A 14,190-nucleotide genomic window follows, 5' to 3' on the forward strand; every position below is an offset into this window, starting at 1 on the left:
ACTTACAGTTGTCTGGGGCAGATCTAGCTGGGAAGAAATTTCACAAACTGACTTGTGACAAAGGTGACAGTGCCATATTTAACGCCTTAAATGGCCAGGGCCCATCAGTGAGCCCAAAGTTTTATTGCATACTTCTATAACCTCAGAATAGCTCAACTAGCTCAGTCAGTGTGGTTACTGAATAATAAGCTTTAGTATGTAATAAGCCTGAGATTTTAAGGGGGTAAAGTCACTGAGCTCTTTAGAGGAACCATTCAAATGCCAAAGATTTTTTATATGTATGACTTAACCTTTATATTATTCCTTATTTTTAGTGTTCACTGGCCAGTGATTGTTTTCACTGTCAACACGGCAACATTTGCACGCACCTCAGTCACTGAAGCAAATTCCACACAAAGATAATGAACCTTAAGGATTACACAACAGAAAGACGGGAGTGGTGAGGTATGTTTCTGAATTTGAGGACAGGTAGGCACACAAAATCGACAGACAAGTTTGGGTGGTGACAGGAAAGCTAGTCCTGATGATACCGAGGCCACAGGTAAGACACTTTCCAACAGATTCTAGCTTATTCTTGCAAATACGCCTAACATGTTCATTTCTAGACTGTTAAAAATTATTTTGAACAACTTCATGCTTCACATTTTAGTTACTGGACTGAAATTCTGGCACTTTAAATATCAGAAACAGACACTTGGAGGTTGCGGCAGCCTTTCAGTAGACATTGTGCCTCATTCGCCAACCGTTCTTAAGAAGAAATTTCTTCTTAAAACCCACTTACATAGTTTTCACAAAGATTCTGGCCTTCACTAGTGTTTTCTTATTTGGGATTTGTTCTTAGGTAAGAATAGACTTTACACACACTTAAGAGCACAAAGGTGGGAACAGTTCTGCGCTTCAACAACATGTCATGAATCTGACGTAGACTTTTTCTTAGGACCTTTCTCAAGAACACATTTAAGAAAAAACAGGAAGATATTAGTGAATGAGGCCCATCCAATGCAGCAGATGAAAAAATAGTTCACATTCGATTTGTTTGCATTGTGTCAAATGGACACCACAGTGCAACTTTGTTCCTTACTGTAATTTCTCTTTAGTTTTTTTTGGTATGAATACACCTGACATTCCTGTGCTTCTTTCTCTTTATGTTGTGTTAAATTAGAGGCGTGAACTGGAATGCAAGTCGCTTGTCAAACATTAATAAGGTTACTGTGTGTTGTCAGAGAGCTGAAACAATTAAAAACAGCAGAAACATTCATGCTGTCAGTCCTCACTTTGCCAGCATTAAATGCCTTTTTTAGGTTTTTTATACCATTTTTAAAATCTCAAGCAAGAACTTGGGATGGCGTTCATGACTACGCTATCCTTCTTGCAATTCTGTGATAGTATGTTCCATACTTAATGACCTGGGGTGCCATTCAATTAATCTTTAAATCTGTTTTTATGGATTTTATGGAAGTCTGAACTGATGAATGTCACGTTCCAGGTACCTGAATTGTGCTCAAAAGTGAGCTTTCATCAGGAGCTCAAAGCTGGAAGACTATTATAGGGCATAGAAATTGTGCTATCTGACAACATACTTTAACCATGTATTACATAAGGGAATTGATAATCTCGCAGCTTAGCAAAAAATCAGTAACAGCGCTACCTGGTTAATGGTGGTCCCCCTTAAACAGGAACTCACTGAATGAAATGGTCTTCAGCTCATGGACAAAAACATTAATTAATTAATCAAGTTCACTGTGGTGGTCATAAAAGGTGAAGGCTCACAGTGACGAAAGGGCTGAGAAACAGCACTGATTTTCTACCAGATCCTAATGCTGCTTTCTGTTTACCTGCTATGACAAGCCATGACATGTGTCTAGCAGTAAGCTTGTAATATGCTACTGAAATATGTAACAGCTGACACCAGCTGCATCCACCACATACAGTGCTAAGCTATACTATACTATACTGTACAAATAAATCTACTAATAATAGTAGTATAACATTTATTTATGGTTTATAGTATTTATGATTTATGGTGTTATACAGTTTTGGACAATTTATGGTGTTATACAATTTTGTGTGGTCCATATCCTATCGCCCACAAATCAGAAACAAGATCAGATCTCACCCCATCCTATCAGGCATAACATTACGACCACCTCCTTGTTTCTACACTCATTGTCCATTTTATCAGCTCCACTTTCTGTATAGCTGCACTTTGTAGTTCTACATTTACAGACTGTAGTCCATCTGTTCTACCTTTTACCCTGTTCTTCAGTGGTCAGGACCCCCATGGACCCTCACAGAGCAGGTACTATTTCAGTGGTGGATCATTCTCAGTAATGCAGTAACACTGACATGGTGGTGGTGGGTTAGTGTGTGTTGTGATGGCAAGAGTGGATCAGACACAGCAGTGCTGCTGGAGCTTTTAAACACCTGACTACAGTCTGTAATTGTAGAGTTACAAAGTGCAACTTTTCTGTAAGTGGACAATGAGCATAGAAACAAGTGGTCATTATGTTTTGCCTGATCAGTGTACATACTTCTGTTCATATAATGCATTTAGTATGACTTTTGAACCATAGTGTACAGCCTATATATGCATCTCTACATTGTTTTCTTTTGCCATTTATATTGCTTATTTGATTCTATTTAGCTAACATTTCCCCTTCAGCAAGTTTTAACAAGGTTAAAATACAATTTCACCTAAACTGTGATGACATAAAATGGGCCAAGCCCAAAAGGCAAAAAAATAAGCATTTAATGATCTTAACAAGAAATCATTACACAAACAGATTAAGTAACTTATTTTGGGATTTTTTTATTTCTTGTGAAGTCTTGTGGGTAAACTTGAAAATAAACTTTTACAGGAAAAAAGTTCCAAACAACTGGAAAACACTGCCAACCTAGTTTGAGACCAAATGTTCTCTCTTTAAATTTGGACTCTGGCTGGCCTAAAACCAGCAGTAAAAACTGTCATATTTTGGGCATGGCCCAATTTTTGCAGTGTAGAAATGCTCTATCAATGGCAGTGCTTTTTGCTCACCTTGCAACTTCTGCCCTGATTTTGTCACTGTGCAGTCATATGAGAGCTTGAATAAGGAGCGATGGGTCCTAGCTTTGGCTGGATGTCAGGCTCCTTTTCCTTCTTTGAGATCACCATTGTCTCCCTCCTCTTCATTGCTGTCTGCATCACATTGTTCACACTTTGCATCAACTGCTTCAGGTAAATATTCATTATTAGCCTGTTGAGGTGGTTCATGACAAAGTTATTGTAGTGTTCAAAAATAGTAGCATTTTGCTAAGGACTCTTATTGTAGAGTGTGGGGCTAGGAGCCAGTTGGCGGTGTAGAGTGTCTGAGCGTGTGCAAGCAGGGAGCAGAGGAGCTGAATGAGAGAGACGTGAGCTAAGGAGTGAACGAGCTGTTGGAGAAAACTATGCTTATGTATTGTGTTGCTGTGGCCAACAACAGCTGGAAAATAAAGCACCATGACTTGGGAGAAAGCTGTATGTAATTTAATTAAGTGATACTTTTTTAATCCCACAAATGGGGAAAATCCACCTCCTCATTTAACCCATCCATGAAATGAAACACCACATACACACTAGTGAATACACACACACTAGGGGGCAGTGAGCACACTTGCCCGGAGCATGGGCAGCCCTATCTTCTTCTTAGTTAAGCCTGGCAATTACAACCCCATTTCCAAAAATGTTGGGATGGTGTGCAGAATGTAAATAAAAATAGGATACAATGATGTATAAATCATGTAAACCATGAATGTTAAAACTGAGAAATTTTATCGTTTTTTGAAAAATATATGCCCATTATGAATTTGATGCCAACAACAAAAATGTTGGGATGAGGTCATGTTTACTAATGTGTTTCATCACCTCTTCTCTTAATAACATTCTGTAAGCATTTGGGACCTGAGGAGACACTGCTGTAGTTTTGAAAGTGAAATGTTTTGAAAGAGGCGGCACGGTGGCGTGGTGGGTAGCGCTGTCACCTCACAGTGAGGAGGGCCTGGGTTCGATTCCCCAGCTGAGTGACCGGGTCCTCTCTGTGTGGAGTTTGCATGTTCTCCCCATGTCTGCATGGGTTTCCTCCCACAGTCAAAAGAAATGCAGTCAGGTCGATTGGATATGCTAAATTGCCCCTAGGTGTGAGTGTCTGTCCGTCTGCCCTGCAATGGACTGGTGACCTGTCCAGGGTGTATCCTGCCTTCCACCCGATGACTGCTGGGATAGGCTCCAGCACCCCCTGTGACCCTGACAGAGAAGTGGTTTAGAAAATGTATGGATATTTTGAAAGAGTGTTTCAGCTGCTCAACAGTTCAGGGTCTCCTTTGTTGTATTTTTTATTTCATAATCCTCCAAATGTTTTCAGAGGGTGACAGTTCTGGACTGCAGGCAGGTCAATTTAGCAGCTGGACTCTTTTAATACGGAGCAATGCTGCTGTAATACATTCAGTATGTGGTTTGACATTGTCTTGCTGAAATAATCAAGGCCTTCCCTGAAAAAGACGTCATCTGGATGGCAGCATATGTTGCCAGAAACATGTATCTATTGTTCAGCATTAATGGTGCCTTCACAGGTGAGCACATCACCCATGCCATGTGCACTAATGATCCTCAATACCATCATGAATCTTTACTTCTGAAATGTTCTTGTTACTGACCTGTTGCCAATTAAACACCAGGTGTTTTAGCATTACACAAAAACTTTTTTTGGAATGTGTTGTTGGCATCAAATTCAAAATGGGCAAATATTTTTCAAAAAACAATACAATTTCTCAGTTTCAACATTTGATATGTTGCCTTTGTACTATTTCCAGTGAAATATAGGGATTACATGATTAGCACATCATAGCATTTTGTTTTTATTTACATTTTGCACAGCATCCCAACTTTCTTGGAAATGGGGTTGTAAATGTGGCCACACTAAACCTTCCCAAAATTTTGTAGAGCTCTGTAACAAACCCCAAAAAACAGTGACTGAAAGTAAAGAATTGTGAAAGAGCCTTTAAGGGTAAGATCACCACAAGTGAAATCAAAGGGAAGTGATACACTTGCAGCTTGGCAAAAAATCAGTAACAGTGCTAAGTGGTTATGGTGAGCCTTCTTCAGGTGGGCCTTCTTCTTAAGCAGGAACTCATTGAATTAAATTGTCTTTAACACAGGGGGAAAAAAAACGAAGGAGCTGTAACCGAACCAAATGTGGTAGACCGTTGGGTGCCCTGGTGGCAGGATAGGGGCTGGATGTTTTGTTGTTTTTTTCTTTTTTTGGCCCAGTCAACAACACCACCCCCAATAAAATATTTCAATGTAACCCCCCGAAGCCCACATGTTTAGCTAGCGTTACTTCCTGCTCCCATATTTTGATGTCGCAGGTTTAGCTGAAGAGACTGCTGCTCTGGCCTGTTCTTACTTCTCAAGCATGGTTTGAGGAATGTTGATGGTTTAGATAACTGTCAATGTCACTGCTGTTTTCTAACATGATATATGGTTTGCTGTCCCAGGAGCACATGAGGCTAATCAAAATGGAGTTTGGTTTAACTATAATGTAGGCATTGCTTGTAGGAATGACAAATAGTGCCACAGAAATATTGTACCATAACAGGCCACCTGTTTTTTGGAGAAGAATTCCATTTAAAGTGCATGATCACTGCTTAAGCTGTTTATGTAATGACTGACACAGTCTTTTATCACCCACCCACATCAATTATAGGCAGTCAAGCAAGACCCCACAGTGCTCTAAGGAGAAGGAAACTCCTTCATCTAACCTGTCGAAGGTAAATGACACACGAAGATCTGTTTGGAAATACTGTAAATCTTGTCATTTAAAGAATCCTGATGTGCCACTATAAGTATTACCATATTACATCATAAACTATTAAGCTAACTATGAATAAAACATGAAATGCAAATCATCTATGAGTAGATACACTGATGAGGCATGTTTCTACGCTCAGTGTCCATTTTATCAGCTCCACTTACTATATAGGAGCACTTTGTAGTTCTACAGTTACAGTCTGAGTGGATCAGACACAGCAGGGCTGCTGGAGTTTTTAAACACCTCAGTGTCACTGCTGAACTGAGAAATGTCCACCAACCAAAAACACAAACTGTGCAGCAGCAGATGAGCTGTCGTCTCTGACTTTACATCTACTAGGTGGACTAACAAGTAGTGTCTTATAGAGTGGACAGTAGGTGGACACAGCACTGCTGTGTCTGATCCACTCATACTAGCGCAACACACACTAACATACCACCACCACATCAGTGTTACTGCAGTGCTGAGAATGATCCACCACCCAAATAGTACCTGCTCTGTGAGGGTCCATGGGGGTCCTGACCACTGAAGAACAGGGTAAAAGGGGGCTAACAAAGTATCAGAGAAACAGATGGACTACAGTCTGTAACTGTAGAACTACAAAGTGCTCCTATATATATTAAGTGGAGCTGATAAAATGGACAATGAGCGTAGAAACAAGGAGGTGCTTATAATATTATGCTTAAATGATGTATATAAGATCTGCTCTTCAACATTCATCATAACAGGGGACAATCAGGATTCTTAACTAGCAAATTGAAAGCAATCAACAAGAGATAATTAGCAATTTCCAAATAGGTACTGCATTAATTTACTAGGAAATTGATGCATATTGCATAATAAATTTAGAGTGGGAAATGAAGATGAAGCCAAAATCTCAAGAGGGTTGATATTTACATGGCACTAGTTTTTGAGCAGTACTTACATACAGTCAGTATCCCATACTGCTGTCTTGAAGTGATAGTATGTGTGGGTCTGTTTCATCCTTCTGCAGGAGAGACCAGAAGATCAGTGGAGCACAAACAGAACCTTAGGCAATGAGCATGGTCGGTCCCTCTGCCTTCTGTCTGTTTCTCACATGATGTACTGTGGATTTTTTAATGAAAAAACAACAACAACAATGTCCTACAACATAAAAGTGGATATCATCAATAAAAAAAATTAGAAATATTTCCAGTCATCAGTCTAAGATTGTAACAACACCTATATGACATTTTGCAGCTTCTCCATAGCCTTCAGTCATTATTGGTTTAAACTGCTTTGATATTGTAATATTGTAATTTGTCATACCCAGCAGGCTAGTGATGGCTAGGGATTTGCATTTTGATAAAACATTTTGTGTTTTGATGAGAAAACCCTCCAAAACATTTGAACCTTTTCACTGTTTTTGTAGCTTTAAACTCTGTGCCAGACAGTAGTGTCCCCCAGGTTCCTGCTAGGCTTCACACCAGGAGTACCACCATGGTCCAGCATCAGCTACCCACAGTTTATTCTCACAACAGAGGTAAGCGAAATCTTTATTTATTGTCTTTACTTCTAAGGGTGGACAATACACTGGCAGTCAATACATTACTTGATGATCAATGGGAAAATGTAGCCATTATTATTGGTCCGAAACTGGAATTACAACTGACAATCGTCGGTTATAATTCTTGTTTTTATCTTGTGTGTATCGTCGCTGTCCAATGAAAAACAAGTATCTCCAAAATAGTAACTTTACAGGAGAAGGCAAAAATACTCTTAAATTTCAATGTAAGTCAATGTAAAATAGATTTTGCTCCTAGTAATTTTAGAGCATTTCTACTGGCCCATGTGTCATGAAATGTTTGCACAAGGATAACAAGTGAGTTCAAATGATATAGAAAACAAAAAAATGACAAAAATCCAGACACACGGTTTTTCTTTGGACAGAGACAATATGTTTGTGCAGGTGCTGAGAATTTCCATTCTTTTAACTCAGTGAAAGGGATAATGTAGTGTGTAGCATCCCTGTCCCACACAAAGAATACTGAAGGTTCAATGCCCTGTCCAGGCAGGAGCACAGCTGCTCTACCAATAACAATGCTCTGGAAAGACTGCTGACGTTACATACACTTACCATTGTATGTAGCTCTGAATAAGATGCCATGTCTAATTAATTTGTATGATTGCTTGTAAAATCAACCAACAAGCTAGCTTTACAGTTTTAACCTGTCTTATATTCACTTAGGCCCAATCCCATTATTTTGTTACCCCTACCCCTTGTTTTAGAGTGTCATCCTAACCCCTCGGAACTGAGTTACAGGGTAGTGGGTGAAATCTTCCCCTTAGAAATGGGACCCTCAAATTAAAAAGAACATTACTTCATTAACAGCTACTAGCGCTGCTTTGTAGGTGACCCTGCCAGCCTACAGTGTCAGTAGAGGAGGGTAAAGTTCAGCTCCTCACAGCTGGGCTTTAGTTACATGTAGGAATCATATGCCTTCAAAAAGTGGGGAATGCAGCAATTATTACTTATCACTCCCCCCTAAATCTTTGGTGATATGAAGCTAAGTCAGATTTTCACCAGATTCTTGCTTAAATTTTCCCGTTCCACCTTAAACAGTGCAAGGGATCTGAAGCCAGAATGTAACTGGTGCACCATTTAAGGTGGAACGGGAAATTTAGCTAGAAACCTACCGAGACATAAGCATACTACTAGTGATTTTTAAATGCTTTTTTTTATGAAGAAAAGGACCATAATACATTGAAATTGGATTAATAATACATACATATCATAATTTTAACTGAGAAAATACTTTTGTGGGTTTCTTTGGTCGCTTGTGCAGCCATCTTGGCTTTTTCTTTCTAATAACTCTGTTTGGAGTGAGCCTCTGAAAAACCTCAGTTTTGAAGGTCATGTAGCCCTATCACTTCAACCTACCCCTCTCTCTCAACAAAAATCAAGACGCCCTACTCCTAAGCAAGAACACTGAAAATGGAGGGGTAGAGCTAAGTAGTAGTGGCGAAGGGTGAACTGGGACTGGGCCTTAGAGGTGGGCACAGGCATAAAATTGAAGCCTGATTCTGAACTGTACTCACAACTTTGAGATCCAACCAGACCAGGCCTGACTGGTACTGCTAAATTGTCAACTCGACATGAACCTGCTTGCATGCACTAAAAGAGCTGGATTATCGCTGCCACCATATTTTGTTGGCATACTACCAGTCATATGGCAATGACAGTGGCAATCATAGAGCCAACTTTTGTTTACCATTAGTTAATAAAGCATCTTTAAAGATATAATATAGACACAGTGTGCTGCATAATTCATGGCTCTAATAACAACAGCAACAAAAAACAAAGCCAGCAAGAACTGTATAGCAAGAATAAACAGGAAAACTTTCAGTCTCTCCCAGGTAGGCAGTGAGGTGAAGGAGGAATTCTATAGTTTTTTCTTTGGAATTAAACGTTTTAAGTCTAAATGTTTTTTAGTGTCACAATGAAAGCAGTTGAGAGAGAATGTTACAGGGCTCATGTAATGTAATGTCAGTGCTAATTCCAACACTAATTAACCCAACCAAACACAGACAGGTAATGTCAGCTAGTACTCACCTTTGAGATCATGATGAAGCTTGATGGTAACTGATGATACAAAAGACAAAATATCACTGCATCTGTGACAGAGGAAATAATTGCATGATTCTCTCGATTTGATACTTTTAGCTCATGTAATGTGCAGGTTGATGCAGTATTTAGGTAATTATAGATGTCTGGAAATGTCTCAGGACTCAAAGATAAAAATGATTTGCTATAGATCAGCACCTCCAATCACACACACACACACACACACACACACACACACACACACACACACATTTTCTAAGCCACTTATCCTTCTGAGTTGCAGGGGAGCTGGAGCCTATCCCAGCAGCCAGTTGGCAGAAGGCAGAAAACACCCTGAACAGGTCGCCTCCTATCAAACTTGCTTTTTCTTGATTTAGAAGCCGTAGCCAGCACTGACTGCTCTTCCCCGTTCTCTGACAGTGACATTGTTTCTGGGTAGTAGCTGTTGCAGTACTACTCTATCTACGGTCAGTGTTTTGCTAGAAACAGAGACAATGTGCCAGTCCTCCGGGTTCTCCGGCTTCCTCCCACAGTCCAAAGACATGCTAAATTGCTCCTAGGTTTGAATGTACATGTCTGCCTGTCTGCCCTGGATGGACTGGTGAACTGTCCAGGGTGTATCCTGCCTTCCACCTAGTGACTGCTGGGATAGGCTCCAGCTCCCCCTGCGACCCAGAAGGATCAGTGGATTAGAAGGGTGTGTGTGTGCTGACCAAAACAAACTGTTAGTCATCAGTAACCATTAACAACATTTGAATTCTATATATTCCTACTTACTACACACAAACTTATAGAAATGACATCTTAGATTCAGTTGCCTTGTCATGTGTTTTTGTGCTGTACTTTCTGAACAGAATCTAATCTCTTGCTTAACAGCTGAATCACATGGATATTTCACCCAAGGAATGATACCCAGGCTTCCAGATACTCCAGGCATGTCCACTGGATCCAAAGCTGCTGTATTTCCAAGAATTCCTGACCCTTCACTGCTTCCATCAACCTTCCATCAACCCAGGATCCAGGTGGAACCAACGATGCAGCCTCCGTCACTACAGCAGCCTGAAACAGTCATTAAAGACCATGATACACGAGACAGAGAAGATCAGTCGTATACCAGTGACATGTTCGCTGACCACACCTACTCTGTCCCAGGGTCGGAGGCCAGTGAGGAACATCCCTATGAATGTATTGGCATGGTAAATGTCAGTGAGCCTTCACCACTCTCTTCCAGCGATGAAGCTACTGAAGACCAATTCGGGAGCGAGAGCCCTTACCAAACAATGGCAGAACTGGACGAGACTGTTGCTGGTTATTCATCCACATCCCTTACAGTGTTAAACAACGGACAGGCAGAGAAACCAGGAACACTTTTCTTGTCTCTCCCAGCTGAGCAGGATAGCCGGGGTTTGACTGGCTCAGAAAGCACAGCTGTCTATGCAGCAGTGAATTGGAAAAATAAAACTATAAAACTCGTGGAATTCCCTATTTTACCAGCCACCTTAGCACTAGATGGGAATGATGTAACTGAGGAGGCTGCACCTCCCATTCCAGAAAAACATTTTGAATAGCATAAACGGGACTGTATTTGACTTGATACAGTATGATATGATATGATATGATATGATATGATATATATGATATTTGATATTGTGCCTGCACTTCACCCAATAAAAATTAATGAATGTCATAAAAACAGTTCTATAAGATCACGAGAAAAGGCTAAGCCTAAAAAAACTCATTTTTGTGCCTGTACACTTATTATTCACACATGAGTATGAACTTTTAAAAATGTCATTTACTTTGACAGTCAGAGTCAAATTGTGAGAATAATCATTAAACTGTGAGGTTTGATGCAGAAACATTTTCATTTGCTTTGAAATCTGACTTCCACCACTGTAATGCTAATTTCTATTGGTGGCCATATGGGATGTTCAGTGGGATATGGGATGTTAGTCCCAAGCTGACGGTGGTGCTATATCAGCTGTACACTAACATAACAACAAAAAATATATCATGATACTTTGATATTTTCATGGTGCACAATATGCATCACGGGCGGCACGGTGGCGTGGTGGGTAGCGCTGTCGCCTCACAGCGAGGAGGGCCTGGGTTCGATTCCCTGGCCGGGTGACCAGGGTCCTCTCTGTGTGGAGTTTGCATGTTCTCCCCGTGTCTGCGTGGGTTTCCTCCGGGTTCTCCGGTTTCCTCCCACAGTCCAAAGACATGCAGTCAGGCCAATTGGATGTGCTAAATTGCCCCTAGGTGTGCGTGTGTGAGTGACTGTCTCTGTCTGTCTGCCCTGCGATGGACTGGCGACCCATCCAGGGTGTATCCTGCCTTCCGCCCGAAGACTGCTGGGATAGGCTCCAGCACCCCCCCGCGACCCTGACGGAGAAGCGGCTTAGAAAATGGATGGATAATATACATCACAATGTTTAGTTTTTCTGAGATTTAATAAGTTGGAACCGATTTTTTTCTGTGCAGACATCATATTTTTTGCAGAACCACTCTATGCCAGCCTTCTCCATCCTGGTGATGCTGAAACGGCCTGCCCCTACTGCCCCATAGACGAGGTGAAGAACCTGCTGATGATGCCACAGCTCTCTGGCTCCACTGGGGAGCTTCATCATTTCTTCAGGTCACTTCTCACAACTACAGCATGTCCCACATCTCCTCCAGTCACTTAATATCAGTGTGTGGGGCCAGTGCATCTTGGTCTGGCTGCCCCTGATGCTCCAGCCACTCTACCACTGGTGCAATTACAGGGTCCACCCTTGGTTCTGTCCACAGCTCCTGCATGTTCCAGTTCTCCTGCAAGGTCATGTTGGAAGCAACTTTTACCGGCTGTCGTTTCAACTCTAGGTCCTGTAGCCAACTGCTTGCAGACATGGTGTGTTGCCCTGGAAATTGAAATTGGCTTCTTCTTCTACCCTCTTGTTGTCACTGCTATCCACTCCACTGCTGTACAAACCATGCTGCAGCCTGCACACTGTCCAAAAATCACCTCCACCTTCAGCCCCACAGTAAAGTCTGCCCGGTATGTTGGCTTAGTCAACCGCAACTGTCGCTGGAGCCTTACTGACTACCACCAGTAGGAATGAATCCAGAACCAAGATATCATAGGCTGCTGCTGTGAACTCCCCTCAGGCAAGCCCCAACATATTCTCTATGTCAGTGACAAGGGGACCCATCTTTGCGCTGGTGCTCTCTCTGTTTTTTTCTCATGTGCATGGGCCACGCTTGCTCACCCAAGGTGGCTGTGAGGTTAACATTGGAGGGAGATCTAATGGTACCTGCGGGGTTGGGTCAAGGCTAACTGCACCACCTTCGCTTGGTCCACCCATGTCAACACTGCCGCAACCATCTCATATCATCTCATAAAAGTAAGCCGACCAGCTCTCCATATCCTCATAGTGCCTTAAATTTGGCAGTTGCACTGGCATTGTAAGGGTGCTCGCTGAACCATGTTGGGTTTGGCAGCAGCATCCAACAATGATGTCATGGAGGCTGTAAGTTCAAAGCCTAACTGCCCTACCAACTGCTGCGGATAGGCTAGTTTTTTTGCCTATTTTTTTTGCCTTTTTTGCCATGGGATGAGGGACTCAGCACCCAGACTACAAAAAAGAAAAATTGCACTTATTTCCAGAGAAATAAACATGCCCTTTAAACCTCTAGCATGGCCATGGCTGCTACAGAATTTCACCAAGGGCTATGAATCAAGACCCAAATCTGGATGACCTCAGGTAACACTTCCAAACAGGGTACCAACCTAAAGTGCTATTATTATTATTATTATTATTATTATTATTATTATCATAATTATTGTTATGTGACCTTTATTAGTCCAACAATGGGGACATTTCACCTCCGCCTTTTAACCCATCCATGCAGTGAAACACCACATACACACTAGTGAATGCACACACACTAAGGGGCAGTCGAGCACACTTGCCCAGAACAGTGGGCAGCCTTATCCGCAGCACCCAGGGAGCAACTGGGGGTTAGGTGCCTTGCTCAAGGGCACTTCAATCACGTACTGTCGGCTCACTGTCTACTGAAATGCACCACAGAGCGCCACAGGAAGTCATTCTTACCTGTGGCCATCAAACTCTATAACTCCTCCCTCAGTGTGTGATTCACAAGTGTGGTTCATCGGTGCAAAACTCAATACCTAACAGTTCATATGTGTAGTAATAGTAATTGTGTGCAATAACTCAGAGGTACAATCATTTGAACTGCCTTATACTAGATGTTTAATATTTATTATCACAGTCACCGCCACTTTACTGTATTCATAAGAACTTAAATCTCGCGTGCATGTGGCAAATTTCTCTTTCTCTTTGTTTTAAATTATTAAAGTGTTTATTCTTTTTCATAAATGGTCGCAACTGTACCAACTGCAATTTCCCTCTGGGGTCAATAAAGGACTCTGCTTCTGATTCTCAGGGCTTTGAACCTTCCAGTCACAAGGCTGGTTCCCTAACCTCCAGCCCACAACTGCCCCACGCATCCACATCACCTGTAAGCATTAACATCACATCCTTGAAAACGCAATTGAATACCTTCACTTACCATTTGAAAAATTAAATACAGCCCTGCATGAGCAAAGCATGATGGGAACTCGAGTCCTGACACCACAGTAGGCTTCCCGGGCTATTTGGCCGTCAACATATAACATTTTACAGCGTGTGAGGCTTGGATTGGTGTTTTAGCCCCTTCTGTCCAGCCATTACTGCTATGCAGATGACAGTGTCCCAGATTCACGCTATAGGCGATGAA

General features: G+C 41.6%; 1 protein-coding gene across 1 annotated transcript; it reads left to right on the forward strand.

The window, feature by feature from the left end:
- The first annotated feature begins 280 nt into the window (after positions 1–280).
- On the forward strand, positions 281–11,171 carry LOC108439834. The gene is made up of 6 exons (XM_017718450.2): positions 281–541; positions 3,070–3,214; positions 5,721–5,784; positions 6,820–6,871; positions 7,219–7,329; positions 10,288–11,171. Exons 2-6 carry the CDS (start codon positions 3,096–3,098, stop codon positions 10,977–10,979), a joined length of 1,038 nt encoding a protein of 345 aa, XP_017573939.1. The 5' UTR covers positions 281–541; positions 3,070–3,095; the 3' UTR covers positions 10,980–11,171.
- The last annotated feature ends 3,019 nt before the right edge of the window (positions 11,172–14,190 follow it).

Source organism: Pygocentrus nattereri, chromosome 4, assembly GCF_015220715.1.
Source record: "Pygocentrus nattereri isolate fPygNat1 chromosome 4, fPygNat1.pri, whole genome shotgun sequence".
NCBI lineage: Eukaryota > Metazoa > Chordata > Actinopteri > Characiformes > Serrasalmidae > Pygocentrus > Pygocentrus nattereri.

Bases quoted from the DNA above. Each gene is read 5' to 3' on its own strand.
- LOC108439834 (XM_017718450.2), top strand. From the start codon at position 3,096: ATGGGTCCTAGCTTTGGCTGGATGTCAGGCTCCTTTTCCTTCTTTGAG. The intron at 3,215-5,720 runs GTAAATATTCAT...CATCAATTATAG, and splicing joins CTTTGCATCAACTGCTTCAG to GCAGTCAAGCAAGACCCCAC. The intron at 6,872-7,218 runs GTCGGTCCCTCT...CTGTTTTTGTAG, and splicing joins AACCTTAGGCAATGAGCATG to CTTTAAACTCTGTGCCAGAC.